The sequence below is a fragment of the Rhinatrema bivittatum genome, chromosome 2 (genome assembly GCF_901001135.1).
Source record: "Rhinatrema bivittatum chromosome 2, aRhiBiv1.1, whole genome shotgun sequence".
Classification (NCBI taxonomy): domain Eukaryota; kingdom Metazoa; phylum Chordata; class Amphibia; order Gymnophiona; family Rhinatrematidae; genus Rhinatrema; species Rhinatrema bivittatum.
In genome coordinates this window covers 200,319,949-200,342,680 of record NC_042616.1, presented here as the reverse complement: position 1 = coordinate 200,342,680, position 22,732 = coordinate 200,319,949, and the positions used below count along the sequence as shown (strand labels likewise).

At 43.5% G+C, this 22,732-nt stretch overlaps 1 protein-coding gene across 7 annotated transcripts in view; it reads left to right on the top strand.

Annotated features, from left to right (window-relative positions):
• Positions 1 to 22,732, top strand: part of SNX13 (sorting nexin 13) — a 447,782-nt gene that overhangs the window by 148,669 nt on the left and 276,381 nt on the right. For 6 of the 7 annotated variants that reach the window (XR_003854521.1, XR_003854523.1, XR_003854522.1 and 3 more), the window contains exon 2: positions 700 to 812. The exons of the other annotated variant lie outside the window; for it this stretch is intronic. Coding sequence is in view for 3 of the 6 variants with exons in the window: in XM_029589035.1 (XP_029444895.1) it covers positions 700 to 812 (113 nt within the window). In the remaining 3 variants the exon portion in view is untranslated. The remainder of the gene's footprint in view (positions 1 to 699; positions 813 to 22,732) is intronic. 7 annotated transcript variants of the gene reach the window in all.

The window sequence follows — 22,732 nt, the reverse complement described above, 5'->3', positions numbered from 1 at the left end:
GCTTGACCATTCAGGTGTTGGAGTCACTATGGTTCATTTTCAACTACCCAAAGTCTCATCTCAGTCCATAAGAACATAGAACATAAGAATTGTCATACTGGATCATGACATAAGTTTCTGCATCGGGCTCCATTTGATGATATCACCCATGTGCGAGGACTAACATCCTGCTGTCCTTGGAGAACACCTGTTATAGGTAAGCAACTCTGCTTAATCTCTGTGCATAATTTACATTTTTAAAAGGTATGCAGTATTCAGTATGCTAGTAACACACACAATTTCAAGCCATTTTGTGAAGAGTAAAGTTATGCTCGTACATTTAGCCACTTAACCCAATATTCAAACAATTTTATGCTGGTAATTTATTTTGTGTGTTTAAACATGCATGTGTAACTTTGCAGTTAGCTAAACTACTAAATTAATGTATAAAGGCAAGAAGGAGAGACCAAGATCATAAACTCTGATCAGAGACCAAGTGTGCTAGCTCAGTATAAAACTAAATTCACATTTTTAATCTCAAATGCAGAATAGAAAGTGCTGTGAAAGTTTCCTGATAACTATGCTTCTTTTATGCTCAGTACTTGTGATTGTTTTTATATTTTCTTATAGTTTTTGAGCATTAGTTGATTTGAGTCTATGCCATTTTAAGCTCACAATCGACATGCAATTCATTAGTTTTTCTGTTTTGCTTTGTTTCAGGCCAGTCTTTCCATATGGGGATGGGGAAGCCTTTGTGTTGTGCTTTTTATGATAACCTTTGGACCCTTTGCTATATTTTACTTTGCATTTTATATCCTCTGCTTTGTGGGCGGGTAAGTATATCTAATGTGATTTCCTCTTCTGTTATGTTTGCACTTACATTATTCTTAGACTTTTAGGTTTTATATAGTCTAGATCAGGAATCCCAAACTGCAGTCCTGGAAGGCCGCAAACCAGTTTGGTTTTCAGGATATCCCTAATGAATATACATAAGACATATTTGCTTACAGTGGAGGAAGTGCTTGCAGATGTGTCTTTTATGTATTCATTAGGGATAGCTGGAAAACCTGGCCATCTTGCAGCTCTCTAGGATTGTAGTTTTGACAGCCCTGGTCTGGAAATTATATTTTTGCTTATAAAATAGCTTCAACAGACTTTAAAGTGTAAAATGGGTCCCTCAGCTTAGCTAGAGTTCAACATCCCTTCCTTGGATAATGCATGTCCAATACACAGATTTGAAACCAATCATTTCTGAAATGTGAAACATTATAGGTTACTATCCCAGGTGCTAGACATTTTAGAGAATAATGATGGGGGACCTATTTTTCAAAATGTGAGACAGTTTCTGAATATGAGGATAGCTGAGAAACAATGTGCTGCTTGCTGTTTCTTTTCAGTGCAAGATAAAGAATTAGAATGAATCAAGTAAAATGAGCTAAAAAATAAGAATCAACCTTTTTTTTGCGGGGAAGGGGATTGTTTAAAAAAACCAAAAACCCTTTTGTTATTTTTATTTTATTTTAAATAGACTGTCTGTATTGCTGAAATTACTGTATTTTCTGATTAGCTGGAAGCAGAAAATTTCTTGTGTAGCTTGTTATGAATTTTTAAATAGATTTGCTGTTAAAAAAATAGATTTTGAAAGGGATTTATATCTTCCTAATGCATTTTTTTTCTGCATGCTGATCATGTGAATGTAAAAAGAGTTTGTGAAAGAGAAAAATGGGAAAATTTTCAATTTTCTTTTCAAACATGCTTTTATAACAGCATACTGCATTAATACTAGAATCATGTTAAACTATACTAGAAAATGAGTATTGATTCTAAATCACTTACAGCATGTACAGTAAGTCATCTACAGTACCTGAATGTAATCCACTTTGACGTGCCGAAAAGCTGAGTATAAATCAAATAAATACATCTAGCATGCATAGAAATTAGTGTGCTATGCACCAAGGATCTAGCGGGCATTCTAAGAATACATTAGCAAATATGCATTAAAATTAGTTCCTACCTGCATGTCCGTGAAGCCAGAACATATGCAAATTAAGCTTTAGCTGGCACATAGGAAACAGCAAATTAACAAATGGAGAAGTTTATGGCTTAATTTCCTGAATTTTTTGTTGTTTATTTCACTTTGGCTCTAAGTGTATGTGTAGAGAAGGTTTGGCCTGTATTTAGGTAAAGAGAAGCTTGCTTCTTATGTGCAAATGACACCTCTGTGTTTGCCTTTGTTCCCACTATTTAGCCTGTATTCACTGGGGCCAATGTAATAAGCTGCACTGATCCTACTGTGAGTTTTTTTCTCCTGTTTTAGTGCTGTTAAACCTCAGCATGTAATATAGGTTTTTAGCAGCAAAAAGCCTTTGCATAGAGATGCCACGATATGATCAGTGTCTGTGCATACAAATCCCATGTAAATGAATGTATTAGCTATTGAGTTTCGGCAGATAGATAATTGTGGCCCTATTAGGTCAGAGTTTTTAATGATTACAGGAGACAGAGTTTACAGAGCAAATAGTGCTTGGAAGATAGGTGTAAGTTATGTTAATGATCTCATTTAGGGGTTCTCAAAAAAGGATAATATTGAAGCTGAATATGTGAGAAGGTTTTTCTTTGATTACTTGTAAATTGATTTTGGAATACATTTTCTAAAAAGTGAAGGTATTAGCTATTACTGGGCAACGCAGGGTGCTATGCTAGTGGGGAGTCATTTTAGCATGTATTTTCCAATGTGGGAAATTTAACTCCTGACTCAGAGCAGGTGTAAAAATCAACTCATATTGCTAGTGGCCATTTTAGTCTATTGTCTGCACAGGTGTTTGTGTATGTAGGTGCTTCTCTGTAACAATATGTATTATGTACGTTTTTGGTTTTTTTTCTTTTGTGATTTGGTACATTTTGTGTGTGAGCCGAAGAATTAGAGTGGCAGATTCTGAGAAACAAAGGAGAGAGAGGAAAGAGAAAGATAGAAAAAAAAAAACTTGTTGAAGCAAAAAGGAGGTTCCGAGAAGAGCAGGCTGTTCTGGCTCAAGCCGTTCGCAGAAGGGCATGCAGGCAGCAGATATTTTTTACTCCTGGGGGAATTCTACACACACAAATTTAAAGTTCTGTGCACAAAAACTTAAAATTCTGCAAAATTCTGCATACTTTATATTGGTCAAAATAATACAATATATATGCCAGTCTTTAAGTAATTAATTTTTTCTGTATTACATTTTAAATTATTACTTAAAGGTGCAGAATTTTAAATATTTTGAGCAGAATTTCCCTAGAAGTTCACCATAAGAGTGTCCCTTCCACTCTCTCCCCCTATTCCCCTTCCTACTTTGCTCCATCAGGCCCCCCAATTCTTCCACCTGCCAGTATCTCTTCCCCTCTCGGCTCAACCCCTTTCACTCTATCTCCACTCCCAGGTTTGTCCCCTCTCTCAGTACTGCCCCTCACACAGGCTCTCTCTCTCTCTCTCTCTCTCTCTCTCTCTCTAATGCACATACACATCCCTTCATACAGGCTCCCTCACTCTCGAACACACACAACCTCATAAAGGCTCCCTCTCTCTTGCGCACACACATCTCCTCATATTAGGGTCCTTTCTCTTGTACACACTCATCCCTTCATATAGGGTCCCTCCCTCTCTGGCACACATCCACCCCCTCATACAGAGTCCCTTCCTCCCTCTTTCTTGCACACTCACATCCCCTAATACAGGATCCCTCTCTCTTGCATGCACACACCTCTTCATTCAGGATTCCTCTCTCTCTTGCATATACACCCACACAGGTTCCCTTTCTCGCTCACGCATACACCCTCATACATGCTACCTGTGTCTCTCTCACACATACACAATCCCTTCACACAGGCTCCCTCTCTCACAAACAAACAAGCACTCACATACACATAATCCCTTTTTTCACCCACACCAGGGCCCAATCTCTCACTCACATACACACTCCTTCACAATCTACTCACATAGGCTTCCTCTCTCTGGCATCCATACTCAGTGTTGTGTGCGCCTTCTGCAGTAGGCCGCGACTGGGCCTACTCATTCTTGCAGCGTTGCTCCCGAACCTGTACCATTTTCGCTCATGGCTGTGGGCATCCGCCTACGCCCCCAAGCATCTACTGCTTCCTTGACTGTTCCCGACTCCTCTGCAGACCTCCTCGGCTCCCGGCGGGTCTTCCCGCGTGGGCTGCAGGGAACAGTCACTGATTTACCGCTTGTAGATCGCAATAAATGTGTGCAGCCTTCCATAAGCACCTGCACTCGTCAGGGACTTCGTTGCAGTGGTTCCCAGTGGGACACGTAGGTGAGCCGGTTCCAAAGCAGTTCGATGGCCTGCCTCTCGGAACATTCTCTAGTACTGGAGGGGGCGATGCCATAAGCCACCACCCTCTACAATGCCTGACCCAGGGCACCAGTGGTCTGGGGACGCCGCCGTCACACTGTCCATTCTGTTGGAGTTACTGTGGCATTGACGTGCAGCTAGCGTGGTTGAGACAGTTGAGGCATCTTTTCCACTATTGTGTTCTTGTGGAACAGTCCCTGAGGCTCTGTCTCTATGAAGCTTTTTCTCTCTGATCCAGGGCCCCGATCCTCTGCATTGGCCAATCTCCTTGGAGGCTAGGGCTGGGGAGCAGCTGAGGCGGTTGTTTGACTGTCTTCAGCTGGGACCCCTTATCCAAGGCTGGTGACCTGTGGTGAGTTAGTTGCTTGACCTCGGCGGTCTGTGATTGTGCATCTACTCTCCTTCGGGGAGTCACTCATTCTATCAGGATTCGGAGGCCCCGATCTCATGGCTTTCCTTTCCCCCTTGAAAGGGGAGATTCCTCTGGGTTCCCCTCTGGATGTCCCACTGTGCACCCTTTCGAGAGGTGTCCTTTGTTTCCAATGCTAGATGATGGATGCCACTACTCTGACAGGAGCCAGCCCCAAGAATAGTCGAGTGTAGCAGTATCCCTTGTATGCTCGAGTCGCGGCAAATCTATCCTCTAGGGATCCTGTCCAGTGTTGCCCCCGGTGACCCTCCAGATTTCCCCCGGTTCTGGAGTTACCTTGGTCTTCACTGGACTCTGTGGCCGTCTTCCTCAAGGATCGCTATTGACAGTCATCTTTGCCTCGGGGACCCTCTTCTGTGAAGAGTGTTTCAGCTATGAGCTAGACAATTGTGCCTTTCCCCTTTTGTTATGTCCACGGCTGAGAGAATTGAGGGCCCAGTCCCAACATGAGGGGCATTGCCCTCTGCTAGCGGTAGCATGCAAGCTGTTCTTTCCCCTTATTTTAGGATCACTTTGTCTGCAGACAGAGCAGTCTTGGGTCATACAGCTTTGTCCATTGCTGGACCACGTGCTCCATTAGGACGGGAAGTATATACCCTCATGGCTGGGGTAGTAATACTGCAGCTGGGCGTCTTGGTAATCTATTCCGAGATCACCCTGGACCTGCCCTGATGCCCTTTGGGCTTCCAGGCTGGTGGTAACATCAGGTTCTGCCGGAGTGTGCGCATGTGATTCCCTGGTTTCCCGTCTCCTGGTGGAGCCTTTGGGGTTTCTCCCTGGGGGCAATTGCTCTGTTTCTGCTGTTTTAAGAAGACTGAGGGCTCTTACTCTTTCGGATAGTAGAAAGACTAGGGGGCACTCCATGAAGTTAGCATGGGGCACATTTAAAACTAATCGGAGAAAGTTCTTTTTTACTCAACGCACAATTAAACTCTGGAATTTGTTGCCAGAGGATGTGGTTAGTGCAGTTAGTATAGCTGTGTTTAAAAAAGGATTGGATAAGTTCTTGGAGGAGAAGTCCATTACCTGCTATTAAGTTCACTTAGAGAATAGCCACTGCCATTAGCAATGGTAACATGGAATAGACTTAGCTTTTGGGTACTTGCCAGGTTCTTATGGCCTGGATTGGCCACTGTTGGAAACAGGATGCTGGGCTTGATGGACCCTTGGTCTGACCCAGTATGGCATTTTCTTATGTTCTTATGATACGCCCTGCTGTCTTCAGCAGTGAGTTATTTGTTTGGGGTTAATACCCAACAGGGTGAATTGTGCTTGCTCCAGCAGTTCACTGGTCTGTCTCCTTGTGTTTTTTGCTCCTCACGACTTCTGATTGGTTTATCGGGGTGAGTGGCGAGGAAGCTAAGGCGCCCATAGTATCTCTCCGTATACTAGAGCTATTGCCTTAGTTTCACTCATTCTCTGAGTTGCCCAAAGGGCCTGCTGCTCCCCTGCTATCCTGTGACAGGATTGCTGAACCGGTTCTGGCAGGTGTTCTTGAGTGAGCTTCAGGCCTATTTTATCTCCCTTCCAGGAGCTTTGGGCTACAGGTCTGTTTCGGGGATTGTTCTCATTCCCTGAAACCCTTGACGCTGTCCTGGATGGTCAACTAACTCTGTTGCTTTAGCATGCAGTGTCTGTCCTAGGTCCTGCCGTGGGGTACTGCTTGTTCTTCCAAGCACAATGTGGGTTTCTTTTGCTCATTCCGCCTACCCAGCAATACCTGGCCACTCTTCTCCAGACCTTTGGTTGTCAGTGGTCGACAGTCTCTTTCTGGAGGGCTCTCGGACCCCAGTTTGTTTTTCAGTTGTTTTTTTCACGCTGATGGAAACTGTGCGGTTTTCATCCTGCAGTGTCTCTTATTTACAATTCTGGGTCCTTCTGTATCCAGGAGGAACTAGATCCACTGTTTTATCAAAAACCCTGCTTGTACTGTTTTCGTGATGCACAATTGCTTCTGCTTGCACTCACATCACTCCCTTGCCTTAGGCATTCCTGCTATGCATGAAGGTTTGTGTCTGTCTTTTTCTAGGCTATTTTGGTAGTCCCCAATTCTTCTCCATCTTGCACCCCTTCTGGGTCAGCTGCCTTGCAGGCAAAGGAGGGAGGTAGTGCTCCAGCAATGTGTGGTTTACCACCTTGTTCTGCTCTAACAGCCTGGAGCTATGTATTCACACATGAGTAAGGACTACAATCCTGCTTGTCCTAGGAGAAAACAGAGTTGCTTACTTGTAACAGATGTTCTCCTAGGACAGCAGGATGTTAGTCCTCACGAAACCCTCCTGTCTCCCCTGGGAGTTGGTTTCTCCATGAATTAGTTATATCATGGACTGAAGGACTCTGCCTAGGGGGTCACTGCACATGCTCAGTAGGGCATGCTGAAAGCTCTAGATTCTTTGAGATCAAAGTTCCGTGCTGGGCTCCATCCAATGATGTCACCCATGTGTGAGGACTAACATTCTGCTGTCCTAGGAGAACACCTATTAGAGGTAAGCAACTCTGCTGTATGCACTTTTTCTCTATGAACTTGTTCCAAGCTTTTTTAAGCTCAGCTGCTTTAATAGCTTTCACCACATCCTCTGGCAACAAATTCCAGAACTTAATTATGTGTTGAGTAAAAAAATATTTTCTCTTATTAGTTTTAAATGTGTCACCTAGTAACTTTATTGTGGGTCCCCTAGTCTTTGTACTCTTTGAAAGAGTAAACCGCTGATTAACATTTACTCATTCCAGTCCACTCATTATTTTGTAGACTTCTATCATATCTCCCCTCGGCCGTCTCTTCTCCAGGCTGAAGCATCCTAACCTCTTTAGCCTTTCCTCATAGGGGAATCATTCCATCCCCTTTATCATTTTGGTCACCCTTCTTTGAACCTTTTCTAATTTACTGTATCTTTTTTGAGATATGATCAGAACTGCACACTATACTCAAGATGAGGTCGCACTTTAGAGCGATGCAGTCTGTGTTTTATTCTCCATTCCTTTCTTAGTAATTCTTAGCATTCTATTTGCTTTCTTGGCAGCGGCTGCACACTCAACAAAAGATTTCAAAATATTATCAATGACGACGCTGAGATCCTTTTCCTGAATGGTGACAACCTAGTGTGAAACCTTGCATTGTGTAGCTATAATTTGGGTTACTCTTCCTTAAGTGCATCACTTTGCACTTGTACACTGTAAAGTTAATTTGCCATTTGCATGCCCAGTCTCCCAATTTTGCAAAGTACTCTTGAAATTTCTCACAATCCTTTTGTGATTTAACAACTTTGAATAATTTTGTATCATCTGCAAATCTGATCACCTTGCTTGTTCCTATTTCCAGATCATTTATGAATATATTAAAAAGCATCAATCCCAGAACCAGATCCCTGGGGCACTCCATTATTCACCTTTCTCCATTGGGAAAATGTGTCATTTAGCCTACTCTGTTTTTTATCTTTTAACCAGTTCGCAGTCCACACTAGGTCAGTGCCCCCTATCCCATGACTTTTTAATTTCCTAAGAAGTCTCTCCTGAGGGACTTTGTGAAATGTTTTCTGGAAATCCAGGTACACAATATCAACTGGCTCACCTTTATAGACATGTTCAATTATCAGGTAAGTATAATTTTTACCTCCAAAGAGAGCAGGATGAATTAGCCATGCTAATTATTCACCTGCCTCCCTGGAGCGTCAACTGCCTTGCTAAAGCTTACGCTCTGGAAGAGACTGAAGGGCTCAGGAGACAGTGTGCATGGGGGAGCTCCTGCGCATGCTTTGAGAGCTAGGTTTGAGTTTGTGCCATAGGATGACATCACTCGTGCATTATGGCTAATTCATCCTGCCCTGTTTACATTTAAGCAAACTTGCTTTAGTTGTTCTTTTCCTCTCAGCAATAAAATGTATTCAGTTTTTGTGACACGCTGCATGTCTTTTGCTGTAAACTTCTTTGGATGGCTCTAATGAATTAAAAAAGCAGTCAATAAGAAATTTTAAAGAAAGAGAGAGAATTTATGTGATTGGTATTTATGTGGTATTTCAACCAGATACCGAGGGCTATGATTAAACAAGTTAGAGTTACATCGAGTACCCATAACAACCTACAGAGTGGCAGAAGATGAAATGTGCTTTTTTTTTCTATATTGCAGGCATGCCAAATGTGATAGGTGCAATTGATTGTGCCTATGTTGCTTTTTACCCCCAATACTGGAGAGAAATAATATACCATAAGGAAAAAAAAAAAGGAAACAGTTGTTTAGATTGCTAACTTACTCCGTTTTTGTGCTATATTAGATTTCTTTGGGTTGGTGATGGTTATAGTCAGATTAATTGTATACCATAAGAGGAAGCATTTCCACTCACTGAAAACAAATTTTGTGCAATGTGCAAATGAATGTGCAATGTGCAAGTTTTCCAGATGCAGTACTGATTCGTACATCCATTCGCAGTCAGTGCTGGCTTGACATTTCATAGAAGGGAAATATGGTAAAGCCTGGCTGCTGGGTAAGTTTGTAATAAAAGTCTAACCAAAGCATAAGCTCTCTAGGGAAGGCACCTGCCATTCAGCAGCAGGCATTTGGAATTGTGCATCCTTACCTATGCCCAATATTGCATGTGAGGCCCTCCTGTAAAGTAAATCCAGTGTAAGCTGTTAGGGGAAGGCACTGAAACAAGTGGTACAGTATGCACTTTTTGGTGCATAGCCCCAAAATGCTTAATATCCTGCAAAATAAATAAATAAATAAATAAATAAAAATACAATTCAAAAAGAACATTCCATACTGGGTCAGACCAAGGGTCCATCAAGCCCAGCATCCTGTTTCTAACAGTGGCCAATCTGGGCCTTAAGAGCCTGGCAAGTACCCAAAAACTAAGTCAATCCCATGCTACTGAAGCTAGTAATAGCAGTGGCTATTTTCTAAGTCAATTTAATTAATAGCAGGTAATGGAGTTCTCCTCCAAGAACTTAACCAATCCTTTTTTAAACCCAGCTACACTAACTGCACCAACCACATCCTCTGGCAACAAATTCCAGAGTTTAATTGTGCGTTGAGTGAAAAAGAACTTTCTCCAATTAGTTTTAAATGTGCCACATGCTAACTTCATGGAGTACTCTATAGTTCTTCTGTTATCCGAAAGAGTAAATAACCGATTCGCATTTACCCATTCTAGACCTCTTATGATTTTAAACACCTCTATCATATCCCCCCTCAGCCGTCTCTTCTCCAAGCTGAACAGTCCTAACCTCTTCAGCCTTTCCTCATAGGGGAGCTGTTTCATCCCCTTTATCATTTTGGTTGCTCTTCTCTGTACTTTCTCCATCGCAACTATATCTTTTTTGAGATGCAGCGTCCAGAATTGAACACAGTATTCAAGGTGTGGTCTCACCATGGAGCGATACAGAGGCATTATGACATTTTCCGTTTTATTCACCATTCCCTTCCTAATAATTCCTAACATTCTGTTTGCTTTTTTGACTGCTGCAGTTGGGTGGGTAATGAAAATAGAATAGCACATACTTTCTGGTACATGGAACCAAAAGTGGATACTATCTCATTCTGCACAGAAAACATGAGGTACACATAAAGCATATTAATACGCATAAAATATGATGTATGTGCATAAATCATGTTTTTCTGTATGCTGTCTTTTCTTTGTGCAAATTATTTTGTTTGTGTGCATTATTTTAACTCAATGAATTAGCATACTTTTAACTTATTGCACAGGGAGTTTAAAAAAATTAGCTTGTGCAATGAATTTTAGTGCAGTTTTAATGCTCAGCTAATTACATTGGCCCCTTAGTTATAGTAATTATCATTCCTCATAGTTAAGCTATAATGTAGTAGCTAGCAATAGACATCCATTGCTAGCTTAGAAACTTGATTTCTTTAAAAACATGTTATAAAACGCTCAAATTAAAATCACTTTTTTGTGAGAGGGGGTATGCTTGTATTCCACAATTCATTACCAGAAAACTGTTCGAAGCAGTGTGAATAAGGATGTATATTAGATTAGGTTATATTTTTTACTAATTAATTGTTATTTAATTTGAACAAGTATGAAATATATTTTAACTCTGTTATAAGCCAGTTTGGGCAATCCTTCGGGTTCCATAAGGCAAAATATAAAAGTAACATAACAGCAAACTGAATACTTTTAGATGTTAATTATGTTATTACCCCCATATATCTTAATCCAAGTTAATTCGACCTGTTCATTGTAAGACATTTACTTGTCATTGTTGTTATTGTTTAAAATGTAAACCGAATTGATCAATAATTTTGTTATTGGAAAGTCGGTATAGAAAAATGCTAAATAAATAAATAATAAAATGTTACTGTGGGACAGCATACCAATAACCTAAACCAAACAAGGATCTCCTCTTTCCCTGTCTTTTATGTATCCTCCAACTGGCTATTGTACGTCTGCCTGTGGCAGGAATGAACATACTTCAAAGATGGCTTAACAAATGAATTCTATACTTTGTATCATAAGCACCTGCCCAAGTTCATTGCCAATTCATGATCTGCACATTTTGTTGGACATTCCACCTCATCACCTGAGATGGCTAGCTGCAACCCAGGAGAGGGGGTGAAGGAGAGACAGCATTTAAATAATAATTCAGCTTACCCTCTAGGTCAGGGGTCGGGAACCTTTTTGGCTGAGAGAGCCATGAACGCCACATATTTTAAAATGTAATTCCGTGAGAGCCATACAAGACCTACAAAATTAATTTACTACAACCCCTTCTCTCCTGACGCCCCCCAAGACCTGCCAAATTAATTTACTACAACCCCCCACCCTCCTGACCCCCCCCAAGACCTGCCAAAAGTCCAGCAGGGGTCCAGGGCTCGCAGACAAATTTTTAATAAAAAAAAAAGTAAAAATCTAACAAAACCCCCCACCCTCCTGATGCCCCCCAATACCTCCAAAATTAATTTACTACAATCCCCCACCCTCCTGACCCCCCCCAAGACCTGCCAAAAGTCCCTGGTGGTCCAGCGGGGGTCCAGGGCTCGCAGAAATATCTTTAATAAAAAAATAAAAATCTAACAAAACCCCCCACCCTCCTGATGCCCCCCAAAATTAATTTACTACAACCCCTCACCCTCCTGACCCCCCCAAGACCTGCCAAAAGTCCCTGGTGGTCCAGCGGGGGTCCAGGAGCGGTCCGGGAGCGATCTCCTGGACTTGGGCTGTCGGCTGCCAATAGTCAAAATGGCGCTGACGGCCCTTTGCCCTCACTATGTCACTGGGGTCGACCAATGGCAGCGGTAGCCCCTGTGACATAGTAAGGGCAAAGGGCCGTCGACGCCATTTTGATTACTGACAGCCGACGGCCCTTTGCCCTTACTATGTCACAGGGGCTACCGCCGCCATTGGTCGACCCCAGTGACATAGTGAGGGCAAAGGGCCGTTGGCGCCATTTTGACTCCTGGCAGCCGACAGCCCAAGTCCAGGAGATCGCTCCCGCACCGCTCCTGGACCCCCGCTGGACCACCAGGGACTTTTGGCAGGTCTTGGGGGGGGTTGTAGTAAATTCATTTTGGAGGTCTTGGGGGGCATCAGGAGGGTGGGGGGTTTTATTAGATTTTTACTTTTTTATTAAAGATTTGTCTGCGAGCCAGATGCAGCCATCAAAAGAGCCACATCTGGCTCGTGAGCCATTGGTTCCCGACCCCTGCTCTAGGTGATAAGATCCTACAGATACAAAACTCTAAGAGCCACAAGCCCTTCATCACAGCGGCTCAGGCTTTTATTCAGTCAAAGGATCACTAAGGCAGGAGTAAATGAGCCATGAATGAATGGAGGACATAATCATATGGCAGGCTACAGCATTTGCTGCCCATTTCCTTTATCCCTAGCAAATAAGGAGTGGTGTCATTTAAATCATTTTAAACTCCTGCACATACACACTTGAAATCTTTGCACCTCCACAGCTTGCGATTATGAAGAAACACAAAAGAGCCAACCAACCATCTGGTTGAGGAGTGTCCCGTTAATGGTCTTGAATGAGGATGGGCTTTGCTCTACCACCTCACTTAACTAGATGAGGTCTGACAAATTCCACTTCTGACTGCTCATAAATCTCTAACCATATGTTATTTTATGTTTTATTTCCAATTGTTTTAATGTTGTATTTATGATGCTATAATTTGTAATTCACTTAGCACAATGTTTTTTGTTATAGGCAGACGATAAATGATTAAATAAATATATCTACAAGAAAAATGCATGTTGGCAGCTTAGCCCTTTCAATAGCATGTACACTAAAAAGGTAACAAGTCTCCCAAGCAAGGTGTGAACCTTTAGGTCTCAATGGGGCTGATGTAATAAAACCCACTGAAAAATGGGAGTAAAATTTTAGCACTGATTTTACTTTCAGTGCTTCATAAAAACACAGAGTTCCACGCAATGCAGTAAACTAACAGTATGCAAATAGACCTGTATTAAAAAAAAAAAACATGGTAAGTCTAAAAAGTATGCTAAAACTGGAGTTAAAACTGAAATACAGAAAAATGCAGTAAAAAAAAAAGCACTAAGGCCTGAATTTATCAAAATGCGGTAAATATTGCATGCGATGGGAAAAGGGTCATGTTTTATGGTAATAGGGAGTTTATCGCAATTTGCGCTAATACTTATGCGAAGAACTAAGGTACCACAAATTGCGATCACTTTGTCGCACTTTGAGATAAGTGCCTGAATATGGTATTTCCTACATACAACCACTGGGGGAACAATGGAGAGAGAGAGATATATCTATGGGAGGCCCACCTAGTAACTCGAGGGGAGGTTTAGGTATTAGTGTAGGGGTTAGGGGCCACTTTGACATTCAGTGTGAGACATACGAACAGAACAGTGCTCGCTTGTGAACATTTGATGACCCTCGGAGTGAGGAAACTCACCCAAAGATGAGATTTGTGCAGTGTTCTCTCAACCTAGCCTGATGGACTCCCTACCTGGGTAACATCAAGCTAGGTTGAGAGAACATTGCACAAATCTCATCTTTGGGTGAGTTTCCTCACTCCGAGGGTCATCAAATGTTCACAAGAGAGCACTGTTCTGTTCGTATGTCTCACATTCAATGTCAAAGTGGCCCCTAACCCCCTATACTAATACCTAAACCTCACCTCGAGTTACTAGGTGGGCCTCCCATAGAGATAGAAATACGTATCTAGGGTGATGGCATTATGGCTAGGCTCGCTCTCGCTCTCTCATGTGCTCTCTCTCCTGAGGTCTCTGATAGCTAGGTGGACGCTCTGGGAGCTTCAAACTACCAAAACTGGCATCCGCGAAAAACATCGCAACGGGTGATACAGTCGTAACGCAAGCTATTGCATGGCTTAACGCTCCTGAAAAAGTTGTAGCTAAAATTGGTGTTAAAGCCGTGCGATAGGGCTTCACAAAACAGTAAACCCAGCCCACTCCTGCCCCTAAGTCCTCCTCTTTTTCGGATTTGCATTTTATCATATGAAATGGTGCTTTCGCATGCGTTAAGGGCTTATCGCATGCATTAATGGCACTTAGCGCATTTTGATAAATGAGGGGGTAAGTTTGAAAATGCAACAGTGATCCCTACTGGTTGCTAAAAGTGACCTAAGCTGAGCTGTAGTGCAATTGGTGCTACATAGATGTCCATCAGGTTTATTGGATACTCCTCCTTTCAGGAAAATAAAAGGAAGTTTCTTCCAGGACCATTTTGTCAGTGCTGAGTGGTGTTAAGCAAGATCTGGATTAGGCGATGAAGGTTTTCTAGATGTAGGAGTGGTGATGGTTGTTCTTGATTGATGCTTTGCGATTGCAAATTGCTGTCTTTTTGTGCTGCTTGGTTTTGCCTTCCTGTTTCCCATCCTTTTGGTCTTCTGTTTGTGTTCTTGAGTGAATCTTTAGAGTGGATCTGTTGAGTGACAGTGATTTTTGGTCTGTGATTGTCTGTCTTTGGTATTGTCCACTTTTGTGTTTATAGGTTTCAGGAAGAACAGAGTAGGTGTTGAGAGCAGTACAGACAATGAAGAGTTACAGAGGGTGTGTGTGTGAGGGGGCAGATGAGTGTACCAGATGATTAAATGGTGACAGAGAGGATAGGAGTATGGTGCTTGGATTGGTGGAGTATAGCTAGAGATGGGGCGGGAGGTGAGGAGAATGTGCGAGGAAGAATGGAGAGCAGACAGGGAGCAAGGACTGGTCGGGGAGAGTGGGAGCTGGCAGGTGAGTAGAGAAAGGAGCAGAGAGAGAGGGTAGAAAAGATGGTGGCTGAAGATGTTAGAGCTGGAGGAGGGGGAAGAAAGTAGGGATTGAAAGTAATGCTAAGGGAGGTAGGGACTCACACCAATCATCTGGGAGTAAGGAACAGGTGGGTACCAGCAGCCAACAGCTGGAGGAGAAGCGGTATCACCAAGGAATAGAAGGGCCTTCTCATACGTCCAGTCTGCAAGAAGCATAGTACGCTGTGTGGTCCGAAGAAACCCTCACTGATCAAGAGGAAGATAGAGTAGGGTATCTCCACAGATGTCAGCAGCTAGTAAGTGACAATCAGAATCATGGATCAGTTGACAGGACACAAGGATGGCTATGAAGGAAAAGCTGGCACAGATTGAGAGGTTCAAGCGCCGGACAGGAGGAATCCCATCATATGATGTACAGCCAATGCCAGCGAAGGAACTGGTCTGGGGGCTCTTCAGCTGAATTTTATTGTTGGTGTCTGTACTGGTGTAGATGGTACGCCCATCTCTGTAAGCCTATATTTTTACATTTCATGTGGGGTCTGCTTGTTGAATCCTCCCGCTGTGTCTTGGGACCTCATTATGATATTAACTCAGCTGATGAAAGCTCCCTTTGAGCTGCTGCATTTCTGTGACCTGAAGTACCTGACCTGGAAGGTCATATTTTTGGAGGCAGTCACTTCAACATGCAGGATCAGCGAGCTCCAGACCTTAGTGACTTATCCAACTTGCACTAATTCTTTTTCACTATAGGGTGGTCCTATGTATGTATCCTAAGTTCCTGCCTAATGTGGTGTCTGACTTACATCTTAGCCAGTCAATCGTCCTGCCAGTATTCTTTCCCAGGCCTTATTTGCACCAAGGCACAGTTTGGACTGGAAAAGAACCTTAGTCTTCTGTCTAGAGCGGACAGAAGGCCATGCACAGTCCACCCAACTTTTTGGTTCCTTTGATAAAAATACATTAGACACTTTCTAATTTGAGAGCAATATTGAAATTGGGTTCTTTAAACTGCAAACGTTATGTCATGTAAGGTATATGTTAGATAAAAGAGATTTTCATGTTTTGGTACAGTCATTCATATTATTGACAATCGATTATTGTAATGGTCTGTTTATCGGCCCTCCTGCTTCAAGCGTTCATTCATTTTGTATATTACAGAATGCTACTGCCCAATTAATTGTGTGTGGGCTTCCTTGAGATCATATTAGTCCAGTTATGTTTGAATTACTCTGGCTACCATCACTCCAATGCATCCAGTTTAAAATTATTGTATTAGTTTTCAAAGTATTAGAAATGAATGGCCTGTATCATTTGAGGAATTTTTTGAAACCATACACCCCTATGAGAACATTACATTCTCAAGAAATGGGTCTTCTTGAAATTCCATTGGTTAAAGTTGCATATTTAAATGAGACGAGAAAATGGGCATTTTCATTATTGCCCTGGTATTATGGAATGTTTTACCTGCAGCATTATGAGCTATTTCTGACATTAAGGTTTTCAGAATCATCGCTGATTTTTTTCATTTGCAATTAAGAATCATCACTGATATTACTGAGCTCTGAAGCCTTGAAGGCTCTGAAGACTTGAAGGTTTCAGAGCTCAGTAATATCAGCGATGATTCTTAAGATAAGTTACATTAATTGCAAATGAAAAAAATCTTAAAAAATACATACATTGTTATGGATATTGACCAATGATTAAAAATAAGGTGGAGTCATACAGCAGACTTGCTCCCACGATGAAGCCTATTATCCCAGGACAAACAGGATGCTAGTCCTCACATATGGGTGACATCATTGATGGAGCCCTATTGCGGAAAACTTTCTGTCAAAGTTTCTAGAAACTTTTGACTGGGACTCTGAGCCCACTGAGTATGCCCAGCATGCCATGATATTCTCAGCCACAGGGGTCTCCCTTCAGTCTTTGTTTTTCCGCGCTGCTGTTGGCATCACGGAGCAGGAGCCTATGTGAGTTTTCTCACAGGTTGTCTGACTAAATATCAGATTTAAAAAGCATTTATTCTCTCCCACATCGGGGTTTCTCGTGTTACCACTGACTGGGGTGTAAATTTAGTCTCTTTTTTACTCTTTGGAGTATAAATAATTTTCTCTCATTTTCATTGACGGCTGTCAGCGAAAATATGGCCACGGGATTTAAAAAAAGTCCCAACTGTAATCGGACAATGTCCATTACAGATCCACACCTCGAGTGTGTCCTTTGCTTAGGTCAAACACACGACGTAACAACCTGTCCCAAGTGTGCTGAAATGACCGCGAAGGGTAGAAAGGCCCGCCAAGAAAAGATGGAGCATTTATTCCATCTACAACTTTTGCCTTCCCTGTCGACGTCTACGCAAAACGTTTCCGGCTGGAGTCTCGAAGCGTTTAATACTCAAAAAGCGTTGTCCGGAAGGATCGGGGGATCGTTCATCGCCAACCCCATCCATAGCATAGACGAGGTTAGCGGCGGAACATCGACCAAAGCATCGGCACCGACACCCATCGATCCCGGAGGCGCTTGTCTCCCCAGAGAAATTGACTGTAAAAAGGCCTCAACTCCAAGAAACACAGAGACCTTCAACGCCAAGGCCTTCACCGCCCATCGATGCACCGATCATCGACCCGCTACAGGGCCCTGTGGAAGGACCATAAACACCTCGACCGCCACCATGTGTAGCTGCTCTGCATGCACCAGCTATCACGGAGGAATTGACGGATTTTATCCGTCAAGCGGTGCTCCAAGCATTAAAGGACCAGCAACCGTCGATGCCTTCGCTGACATCGATGCTGGTGCCTGCACCGATGCCAGCGCTGATGCCGGAGCCTGCACCGATACCGAGGCGGCCATCGATGCCGATGGTCCGAGGCCTGAGGTTCAAGAAAAATTGGCTGATTTGCCATGCGTAGGGGACAACCTCTTTGACTCTAAGGTGCAGGATGCTGGAGCCCAGTTAAAGGAACATACAGAAACCCTGCGTCAACTGTCGTCAGTTCTGCAGGACTCTGCTGCATCTTCATCTCGCCACCCTCCTAGGAAGGAATCTCGAAGGTCTTTCTCCAGGCAGAGGCGTTACTACCCTCCAGCATCAAGGGATAGATCTTCACGTCCGCAGCAAAGATCTCAGCCCAGGCAACCTAGAGCTGCTAGGCCTCAACCTCCACCGCAGACGGGACCGGCTGCAGGCCTTTGAGGCCATCACCAGAGACCAAAGCCATCTCCACAACCCACAACCAGAGCTACCAGTAGGAGGCCGAGTGTCCTCCTTTTATAACCATGGATACAAATAACAACAGACCAGTGGGTACTCTCCATAATATCTCGATTTTGTCTCAATTCCAAGAGATTCTCCTCCAAAACCTCTTCCATTAAGCGGAAATCACATAATTCATCTACAAGCAGAATTATCCAACCTTCTGAGAGCCAGGGCTGTAGAACCAGTGCCCTGGACTCAGCAGGGCAGATGATTCTACTCCCGTTATTTCCTCATTCCAAAGAAAACTGGAGGCCTATGTCCCATCCTAGATTCCTTCCTAGGAGGGTGGCGAGATGAAGATGCAGGAGAGTCCTGCAGAACTGACGACAGTTGACGCAGGGTTTCTGTATGTTCCTTTAACTGGGCTTCAGCATCCTGCACCTTAGAGTCAAAGAGGTTGTCCCCTACGCATGGCAAATCAGCCAATTTTTCTTGAACCTCAGGCCTCGGACCATTGGCATCGATGGCCGCCTCGGTATCGGTGCAGGCTCCGGCATCAGCGCCGGCATCGGTGCAGGCACCAGCATCGATGTCAGCGAAGGCATCGACGGTTGCTGGTCCTTTAATGCTTGGAGCACCGCTTGACGGATAAAATCCGTCAATTCCTCCGTGATAGCTGGTGCATGCAGAGCAGCTACACATGGTGGCGGTCGAGGTGTTGATGGTCCTTCCACAGGGCCCTGTAGCGGGTCGATGATCGGTGCATCGATGGGCGGTGAAGGCCTTGGCGTTGAAGGTCTCGGTGTTTCTTGGAGTTGAGGCCTTTTTGCAGTCAATTTCTCTGGGGAGACAAGCGCCTCCGGGATCGATGGGTGTCGGTGCCGATGCTTTGGTCGATGTTCCGCCGCTAACCTCGTCTATGCTATGGATGGGGTTGGCGATGAACGATCCCCCGATCCTTCCGGACAACGCTTTTTGAGTATTAAACGCTTCGAGACTCCGGCCGGAAACGATTGCGTAGACGTCGACAGGGAAGGCAAAAGTAGTAGATGGAATAAATGCTCCATCTTTTCTTGGCGGGCCTTTCTACCCTTCACGGTCATTTCAGCACACTTGGGACAGGTTGTTACGTCGTGTGTTTGACCTAAGCAAAGGACACACTCGAGGTGTGGATCTGTAATGGACATTGTCCGATTACAGTTGGGACTTTTTTAAAATCCCGTGGCCATATTTTCACTGACAGCCGTCGATGAAAATGAGAGAAAATTATTTATACTCCAAAGAGTAAAAAAGAGACTAAAATTTACACCCCAGTCAGTGGTAACACGAGAAACCCCGATGTGGGAGAGAATAAATGCTTTTTAAATCTGATATTTAGTCAGACAACCTGTGAGAAAACTCACAGGATGAGATTTTCAGAAATCTCATCAAATTTCTGAAGAAAGAAAAGTTCAGGATGGTTTCTCTAGGCACCATGTTTCCACTTCTTCAAACAGGAGATTGGCTTTGTTCTCTGGATCTACAAGACACTTACGCTCACATTCCAATTTTCCCTCCTCATCGCAAATATCTGCACTTCCTGGTGGGTCATCAGCATTTCCAGTACAGAGTACTACCATTCGGACTCACTTCATCTCCCAGAGTTTTCACCAAATGCCTGGCAGTAATAGCAGCACACTTACACAAGGAAAGTGCCCATGTCTTCCCTTATCTGGACGACTGACTAATCAGGAGTCAATCTCAACAAGGAGCAATAACTTCTATCAATCAAACAATTGCTCTACTTTACTCTATGGGATTTCTCATCAATTATCAAAAGTCCCGTCTCATTCCGTCTCATCTGCTTCAATTCATCGGAGCAGAATTGAACACCATCCTCTCAAAAGCCTTTCTACCAGACGATCGGGCAGAGACACTTGCCCTATTGACAAACTCACTACACTCAAAGAAACAAGCAACAGCTCATCAGTTTCTGACCTTACTAGGTCACATGGCCTCCACAATTCATGTCACTGCTATGGCAAGATTAACCATGAGAATAACCCAATAGACATTAAGATCACAATGGATCCAAGCCATTCAACCACTGTCCTCTCCAATTCAAGTAACCCACCAGCTGCGTTCATCTCTACTTTGGTGGGCGCACAAGGACAACTTGCGCAAGGGCCTGCCCTTCCAACAACCAGTCCCTCAGATAACTTTAACTACAGATGCATCTACCTTAGGTTGGGAAGCTCACATAGACAATCTCCAAACCCAAGGTACTTGGACAAAACTCGAAGCAATGTTTCAAATCAATTTCTTGGAACTTCGAGCTATACGTTATGCTCTGCATGCGTTCAAGGACTGCCTTTCACACAAGACTGTTCTCATTCAAACGGACAATACAGTAGCCATGTGGTACCTGAACAAACAAGGAGGTACGGGCTCATATCTCCTTTGTCAAGAAGCCGCACAGATTTGGGGCTGGGCCCTAACACACTCAATGTTTCTCCGGGCCACTTATCTGGCAGGCATTCACAACGTAGTGGCAGATCGACTCAGTCATCAGTTCCACCCACACGAGTGGTCCCTGGATCCCTTAGTAGCGACCAGGATATTTCAAGGTTGGGGGCAACCAACAATAGATCTCTTTGCATCATGCCTGAATCACAAAGTGGACAAGTTCTGCGCTTTGCACAGACAGAAATACCAGCCAGCCAAGGACGCCTTTGCTCGCCCTTGGAACTCAGGCCTTCTATACGCATATCCTCCGATACCGCTCATAACCAAAACTCTAGTGAAGCTACAACAGGACAAAGGGTCCATGATACTCATAGTCCCGTATTGGCCTCGACAAGTATGGTTTCCCACACTTCCTAGACCTCTCGATCAGAGAACCAATTCGCCTTGGTGTAGCTCATACTCTCATAACTCAGGATCAGGGTCGGTTGCGCCATTCCAACCTTCAATCCCTATCCCTGACAGCATGGATGTTGAAAGCTTGATTTTACAACCACTCAATCTTTCAGCCAATGTATCTCAAGTGCTTATAGCTTCACGTAAACCTTCAACACGAAAGAATTATTCTTCGAAATGGAAAAGGTTTACTTTGTGGTGCACACAAAAGAACATTGACCCTTTATCCTGCCCCACAACTTCTCTTCTAGACTATTTATGCCAACTTTCAGACTCTGGTCTCCAGACTTCATCGGTCAGAGTACACCTAAGTGCAATCTCAGCTTACCATAACAAGATGGGAGATGCACCAATATCCATACATCCTCTTGTCAGTAGATTTATGAGAGATTTAATTCACCTTAAACCACCAATTCGGCCACCTGTCACAGAATGGGACCTGAATCTGGTTTTAACAAGACTCATGCATTCTCCTTTTGAACCCATGACTTCCTTTGATCTTAAATTTCTCACATGGAAGACTATCTTCCTCATAGCCATTACATCGGCTAGAAGGGTTAGTGAGTTACAAGCACTTGTCACGTACTCACCCTATACAAAATTCCTACATGACAGAGTGGTTCTCCGTACACATCCAAAATTCCTCCCCAAGGTAGTTATGGAATTTCACTTGAACCTATCCATAGTTTTACCCACTTTCTTTCCAAGGAGAACGGGCCTTACATACCTTGGACTGTAAGCGTGCACTAGCATTTTACTTAGACCGCACTGCAGTCCACAGGAAATCCACTCAACTCTTTGTATCTTATGATCCAAACAAACCGGGAAAAGCAGTGGGTAAACATACTCTTTCCAATTGGCTAGCAGATTGCATACAATTTTGCTATGAAAAAGCAGGCCTTCCTCTCCAAGGACGAGTAAAGGTGCATTCAGTAAGAGCAATGTCAACCTCAGTAGCACACTATCGTTCAGTACCAATTCTTGACATATGTAAAACAGCAACATGGAGTTCTCTTCACACCTTTGCAGCTCATTACTGTTTAGACAAAGAAGGACAACAAGATTCAGCTTACGGACAATCTGTCTTAAAGAACTTGTTTCCAGTATAATCCCAACTCCTTCTACATCCAACCTGCTGTGATCTTCGGCTGCCTCATTTTTACCAACAATACTTCAGTGTTGCTTCACTACAAAATGACTCAGCCTCTAGCTTGATAATCATCCATATGTGAGGACTAACATCCTGCTTGTCCTGGGATAAAGCAAAATTGCTTACCTTGTAATAGGTGTTATCCCAGGACAGCAGGATGTAGTCCTCACGAAACCCACCCGCCACCCCGTGGAGTTGGGTCCGATACGTTTTATTATTTTATTTTTTGCTAAAGCTTACTGCTACATACAAGACTGAAGGGGGAGGCCCCTGTGGCTGAGAATATCATGGCATGCTGGGCATGCTCAGTGGCCTCACAGGGCCAGTCAAAAGTTTCTAGAAACTTTGACAGAGTTTTCCGCAATAGGGCTCCATCAGTGATGTCACCCATATGTGAGGACTACATCCTGCTGTCCTGGGATAACACCTATTACAAGGTAAGCAATTTTGCTTTATGACTGACTGGTCAATTCTAAAAGAAAGCATCTTAGTCATACATTACGTGCACCTTTTGCCATCCCTATTTGTC